Source organism: Meleagris gallopavo, chromosome 10 (genome assembly GCF_000146605.3).
Source record: "Meleagris gallopavo isolate NT-WF06-2002-E0010 breed Aviagen turkey brand Nicholas breeding stock chromosome 10, Turkey_5.1, whole genome shotgun sequence".
Lineage (NCBI taxonomy): Eukaryota > Metazoa > Chordata > Aves > Galliformes > Phasianidae > Meleagris > Meleagris gallopavo.
Window position 1 is genome coordinate 19,694,469 of NC_015020.2, and position 7,127 is coordinate 19,701,595.

The 7,127-nt window shown below is 46.0% G+C and overlaps 1 protein-coding gene across 1 annotated transcript in view; it reads right to left on the bottom strand.

Moving 5' to 3' along the window:
• Nucleotides 1-5,231: 5,231 nt before the first annotated feature.
• The window catches only part of LOC104912491 (dedicator of cytokinesis protein 7-like), a 45,780-nt gene continuing 43,884 nt past the window's right edge, over nt 5,232-7,127 (bottom strand). The window contains exon 18 of the mRNA XM_019618405.2: nt 5,232-5,276. Within this exon, the coding sequence (XP_019473950.2) occupies nt 5,232-5,276 (45 nt within the window). The remainder of the gene's footprint in view (nt 5,277-7,127) is intronic.

Sequence of the window (7,127 nt, forward strand, 5' to 3'; positions counted from 1 at the left end):
GGCAGCGCCCGCAGCCCCGGCGCCGGCCCCGCGCGGGCGCCGCCTCCTTCCCCGGCGGGCTGAGCCGTGCCGTTGCCGTCGTGAAGGCTGAGCGCGGTGATGCTTCGCTCTCCTTCAGAACAGAAGGGTTTGGCTGTTGGGAACAAAGAGAGACCGGTGTATCGCACTAAGCTCAGCCCCAAAGCCCCAGCGGTGCCTCGAAGAGCGGCGTGACGCGACTCCCATCGCTCCGTCCTGAGGCCGTGCTGCCGTGCAACGCTATTTCAGTACTTCAGAAGCAAAGATTGAATCCAGGCCGCGTCCCCACAGATAGACCAAAGCCAGTGCTGTGCTGACACGTGCCGTGCATTAATCTAAAGCAGAGGACTATTAATAGCAATCCCGGAAGTGTCCCAAAGTAACAAGTGTGAATTGGGCCCATGCCATCTGTGTGCGTTGTGTGATCGCTTCCAGCACCAGTTACGCGGGGAATGTCAGGCCCTGAAACCTGCAAACATATGCATGTGTGAGCTGAGCAGACTGTGTGTGTACGAAGTGAATCTGGTGGGGATGAGATTGTGGCCTGCTACAGAACTGTGCTGGCACGCGCTGCGCAGATGCGCACACACTGCACGCAGATGGGGATGCTGCAAAGCAAAGCCCTGTTGTATGCGATGGAGAAAAGGGCTGCTCCTCACCACAGGGGAGGGGAGGAAACATCCCCAGCCTCTGCCAGGACAAAGAGTTCTGCTGCTGAACTACTGCTGGCATGTGAATTGCAGGTGGGATGAATCCATCACAGAGGGTGGGCAGGATAAGCCGATCAGCCATTCATTCACCTCCTTACATCTGAGTTTTTGTCCATCCTCTACGTGCCAGAACCACCAGATATATTTCCTTGCATAGAATTTCCTTTCCAAAGAGCCATCAGTGGAGATGCAGGAGGACTCGTTTCGTTCTGCTTGAAGGGAGAATGTTGCTGCCCAACTCTTCTATAGTGAAACCGAGAATCCTGCATATCTGGAAAGGAACATTCGTGTCACTGCCAGGAGGTGCCACAGAGCAATCCGGCCCCAAACCCTGTCAGCAGACACAGTGTCTGTGGTTGATGAAGAGACCTGGATTTTAGGTTTCATTCTCACCCCTGACAGAAGAACTTGTTTTGTTGGCAGTGCATGCAAAGTTGGCTCAGTATTATCCCCCAAAGCCACGTATCCCTTATTTAAAGCTTTCTACAGCTGGTTTGTCAGTGTGGGCTGTCGGAGGTCACCACCACTTGTCTGTCAGTGCCCTGTTCTGCACTGCCTGTTCCTGAGCTGAAGCTTGGCCAGACGAGCTGCAGCAGACTTGCTTCCAGCAGCACAGCCACCTGAGTGCTGGAAGTGACCAGCAGAGGGGCAGTGGGTGAGACACAGATGTGCTCTGACATCTGAAACCAGAAGGAAGGGAAATCAAGTCGGCACAAACAGCAGAGCTCTGAACTTCTGGCTGAAGAGGGGACACATGTCCTGCCCTGCCACTCTTGCCAGAAAGATGGCAGCCTTGCTGGAAGAGCAATCTGAGGGCAATCAAACTTTGAATTATGGCAACAGTCTCTCCTGCGCAGTGAAGGGCCTTTGTACAATTTGCTGTATGCTAAAATGGGGCAAGGAATGGAATCATAGAATCACAGAATGGCTTGGGTTGGAAGGGACTACAAGGATCATGAAGCTCCAACCCCCTTGCTGCAGGCAGGGCTGCCAACCTCCAGATCTAGTACTAGACCAGGCTGCCCAGGGCCCCATCCAACCTGGCCTTGAACACCTCCAGGGATGGACGGGGCATCCACAGCCTCTCTGGGCAGCTGTTCCAGCACCTCACCGCTCTCACAGTAAAGAACTTCCCCTTGGTAGTTCACCTTCCTTCACTTCACTCTCATAGTGAAGATTTGTTAGTCACCTTCTAACAGCCCAGCAACAGCCTACAAGGTGTAATGACTTTAAATACTGGGAGATCGGAGGCTGGCCCTTGTAAAGAGATCCTGCAGATTGAATCTGAATGTTGCAGTGTATGGAGTACTAACCAAGAGAAATCAAGGAAAAAGAAATACGAGAGGAAAAATGGGAGTATTTCACAATCAAAAAACAATGCCAGACACCAAAATTCAAGTGACAACAAATCCTGACTCTATTTCACTGACAGATCAGTGTGACTGATGTTGTGGCATGTCTGTATTATTTCGAGTGCTGCCACTGACAGGCGCTGAGTCACGTAACCTATCTGCCTCTGTTTTCTCATTTGCAAGTGACGATAATTAATAGCAGGAAACATTTTGTCTGAAGAAAGAAACTCATGCTTCATAAAGAGAGAGTGTGACCAACCTGTGATGTGGAATTTCAGTGTGAAAAACACTTTTCTCTAGACATCTCTTTGGAAACAAGCAACTGGTTCAAAAGCAACATGTTGTGTGGCACATTTTACATGCAGTAGAAAACAGAACTATTTTCTTTAAATGAGGGTGACATTCCTTTAGCACACTAATTTTTAACCCCATCTTAGAAAGCAAAAAAGGAGGCACTTGTGTTGTTTTACACATGATTCCAAAGATGGGATGAATCTGCCTTGCAAAGACTCTACTACATCCCAAAGAAGTTAGCCCATCTGCACAGCCATCAATAAGGCATCTGCTGCTCCAGGTAAGCACGCTTGTCAGTGAAAAAGGGTGATGCTCACTTCTGGGCACATTGATGCTTCAGCAGGACAGAGCATGTGCTGAACTGGGAGGTGAGAGAGACACTGTGGTAGTTGATGTGTCTCCACTGTATCTGTTGCATTTCCTTTCTAGTCATCCCACTGATGTGGGGGCTCAGGAGGAGCCCAGCAAGTTATCATAATATGGACTGCCACATTGAAAGTCACTCTTCTCTAATAAACCTCGTAAAGAAAGTGCAAGGAACAAATAGTTGAGTTTATATCTGTGAGCTGTGCTGGGGCTGAGCAATTACCTGTGTAAAGCTCATAGCCTAGACAAGGTGCTCTACAACACACGTGTGTCTGTGAAACATCTGCCCTTCTCCCCCTTGTGCTGAAGAGCTGTGAATGAAGAATGAATGAAGAAGCATTGCTGTAAGTTCAGAAGCATTCCTTCCCATAAACCACATGAATCCTTTAAAATAAGTGACTAAATCGTTTTTGTTTTTTAATTGAGAACAAATCTTACTTGGTTACAATGAAATTTGGTAAATGCATGTTCTGAACACAGGTGTAACTCATTGAATCTGTTAACTCCTAAATTAAGTTCTGCACAAGAAAAATCTTTTGTGCTGTAGCTGCAAAACATTTTGTAAAGAGCAAACAGATCCCGTGCTTTGTTTGTTAGCAGTTCGTTTACTCAGCCATTGCTTCCTTGTTCTTCTTACGTAAACTTCCTCAAAGCAAAAACATTGGATACATTTTCCACTGCAAATGTGTCCAGCAGAAGTCAATAAACAAAGAAGTAAACATGGGTCTGTAAATTCAGAGAGCCATCTACTGGCAGCTAAGTGAAACGAATTAAATTAACTAAGGGCCAAATCTCTGCCTGTCTCTTGGAAGTCATTTCTTTGAAGTTAAGGAACTAAACATGAACAAACTCATTGCAAGACTTGTGGCAAGAGTGAAGATGTCGGAGCAAGAAAGAGCAGCCTTATTTCCCCAGTGCCCAGATTCTACTGGGTGAATGGGAAACGAAGGACAACAGAGTAAAGGAGTGAGGACTATTGGAGTGCCTGCAGCCTTCCTCATATTCCTCACATCCATGCTATTTCTTTTATAGACAGCTCACGTCAGGCATAGCAAAAACCAATGGCCGAAGTGCCCTATGTGTAGTGTTTCAAAGATCAGTTTTAAAGGGAACAATACTCTTCCTTGCTGCCATCAGAAGATCACAAGAGTTGCACACAGCAAGAGAGATGCGCTGCAGTTCTGGGGACTGAATTCAAATCATGTCAACTGCTGCAAAACAGCTATGCATAAAACAGCCTCCTGCCTGGAGCAAAATTTCCCAGCCTGTGAGCCTATCCCAATGGAGGATCACACTTCCTTTCCAAGTACTGGTGCTCTTCCCTAGCCTAATCCCAGGATAGAGTAAGAAAATCTGTTTTTGGATGGAGTCAGTGGTATGAGCAGAATCACCCTGGCAAAATCTGTGGGGGCAATACCTAAACTGCAATCTCCGCAGAAGCCATGCTCAGTTTGTCCCTTTCATCTTGGAGAAGTGCTTTGAGGATGGTGCACATACTGCTCCTCAGTTGCTCCCACAAGCAGACGGACACAGCAGGCACACGTGAGCAGGCTGACACTTGGTAGACTTTGCACTTGGTAGAAAGGTGGCTTCTGTGGAAAAGGACAACTGGGCCGACAGCATAGTCACAAGGTCTGTGCATACACCAGGGAAAGCAACACGGGAGAATCCTTTGTTCCCTGAAAGGTTTCCTCAAGTGTACATGTTTCTTTGTTGCTTTGCTGTGTGCTTGCACTAGCTACTTGAAGATTCCAGTTTCCTTCGGAAACCCATGACATTCTACAGTAATAGGTTTGCTTCAGAAACAAAATATTCATCAGAGCGGTTATATTTTAATTAAAAATACTCGTAGTCTTTACAAAGCTCTGCATTCTTTATCTAACCATTCTATTTCCAATAGTGTTGCTAAGCACAAACAACCCTGTTACAAGCGTGTCTGAGGTTTTCTACTCCTGAATGAGTGGGAGTAACCTCAGAGTAAAATATTCTAACAAGCAGTTCTGAGAGCAGCAGAATTAGCACAGCCTGGATTGCAGTCTTCCCCCTTTATCCCATCACAGTGTCTCTTTCTGCTTGAGCAGCTATTCCACTAAAAACTGGAGGTATGTAGTATCTTCAAGGCTCTACAAACCTGATTAAATTGCCGAGTGGTCTGAAAGCTTTCCAAAAGGAAATGGAACAGAAATGGCTTACCTCCCTAGGAAATTAAACTAAAAATAAATGATGAAAAATTCTCTTCTTTCCAGCTGTTTGACCTAAGGTCTGCACTGTTTACAAAACACACAAATGGCTGCTTGTAAACATATTGCATATTATTGGTGGATGCTCAGGTCCCAAAGGTGAACTAGCAGACTAGCTGCAGATACAGGAGCATCTTCATTCCCTTAACTGCCCAGCAATTTGGTGCTATCTCACCATTCTGCAGTGAGTAGAAGTTGTGTTACCATGGTATCTCAGATATCCATAAAGCAGAGAGCATCTTCTCTAATTCTTAGTCTTTTTGATGCTGCCTCTTTGTGTTACCTGTTTTGCTTACCTACAAAAAAAGGAAAGACAAATTACATCTTCCGTAATCACAGATTTAAAATATTTCATTACTCATACCATACTAATTTAGCACAAATGGATGGTTTGCATGGCCTTTATGGTATTAAAATGTTGCAAGTGCAAACTATGTGACATTCGTTAGAATTCTGTTGAACACAATATGTTCTCTCCCACTCCTTCTGCAAATCTTTCCTACAGAGAAGGAATTAGTCAAGGTGAAGGAAACTCTCTTTACAGATAGTTATTTATGGTTGCCTGTGGAATTATTTTGCAATCAAAGCTTTGTTTTGCATGATCTGACTGATGCAAAAAGCAGGAAATAAATATCTTCATTCTCATAACCTGATTGCCTGAGGGATTTACAATGTATATCCAGATGGCATATTGTGTGGCCTATCAAATCAGGGCATGGTTATTAAATTTCAAAGCAGGAAGGTGCAGGCAACTAATTTCAGGCAAGGGAATAGTCATTTCATTTGATCAACTGAATAATTCTTTGTTCAATATTTACCCAAATCCAAGCCATGTGAGCTACTGAGCTCTCAATATTCGAGACCATACACAAACAGACAAGCACATTCATCTTTGTCTTTGGAAATATAAGCAAAGATGAAACTTTAAAGAACTATTATTTCTAAAACGGGTCATAACATTCGGAAGGCGGGAGGCCTGTCTCCTTCTGCACTGACAGATTACCCGGACCGTAGGAGCAGTCTTTCATGACTTTAATACAAACAGCAAGCGTGTTTTACTTTAAAATCTTTATCTTGGCTTGGAATATGCACAGGGCACCAGCGCAACTTTCCCTGCATCACCGCTCCTTTCTGGTTTTGAGAAGGAACAGCAACAGCTGCTGCGTGGAGATGCTCACTGCTGGAGCTTGAAGGATTCCCCCAAAGGACTGGGATGGCTGATTTATGGGTGTACAGCGGTGAGCTGAAGGGCAGGAGGGAGCGGAGTGCTGAGCTCCTACATCCCGGCTCCAACCCAACAGCTACATCCTTGAAACAAGGTTTGTCTTCTGCTTTGCACATTAATACCCAAGGTCTTGTGTGCTTATGGACCCGATCCATGTGGCAGTACATTTAAAAATAAAAAAAAAGGAGCCAACATTAAAACCAGTTGTTGGCGTTTATCCTTCTGAAGGTTACCTTTAGATCAGTACTATAACGTGTTGGTATAAAAAATACGTAAGCACAGCCCGATGGCCTCTAGCCAGCAGAAGGCAGTCAAATCACTACATGGGGAAAAAAATAAAAAGCATGTTTTCCTCATGATCTCAAAGGTGTGCTGCTGCAGTGCCAAGTGCACGGACAGCCTTACTCAAGGGCAGTGGGGGATACGAAATGGGATATGAAATTTAAGCTGCATCCTGCAGGTTTTTGTTGGTGTTTCTTTTGGTGTTTTGGATTTTTTTGGGGGGGGGTTGGGGTAGGGGTGGGAGGGAGACATTGGCTCCCACACATCCAGTGGTTATTTTTAAGCTGAGAACTGATGAAGAACCGCCTTCATGAAATGATACAACGAACCGCTCAGCAGGTTGTTCCTCTCAGGAAATTGAGAGGCGTGATTCCTCCCCTACGTACTTTTAGAACATAAACTTTAAAAAGCGATTTGAAGCGTTAACAGCGTTAGTGTGCACTTAAGTTTCAGGGGATTTAAATCCCATCAGCCCTCAGAGAACGTGAGGATTTTGGAGTCGCGTCGCTGCGTTGGAGCTACAGCGGGTAGGCGCGAGGGGACGAGAGGCGCCGCGCAGCCCGCCCTGCGCCCGCCTTCCCGCGGGCTCGCCCGCAGCCCAGCCTTCCTCCCGCCGGACCACAGCTCCCGGCACGCCCCG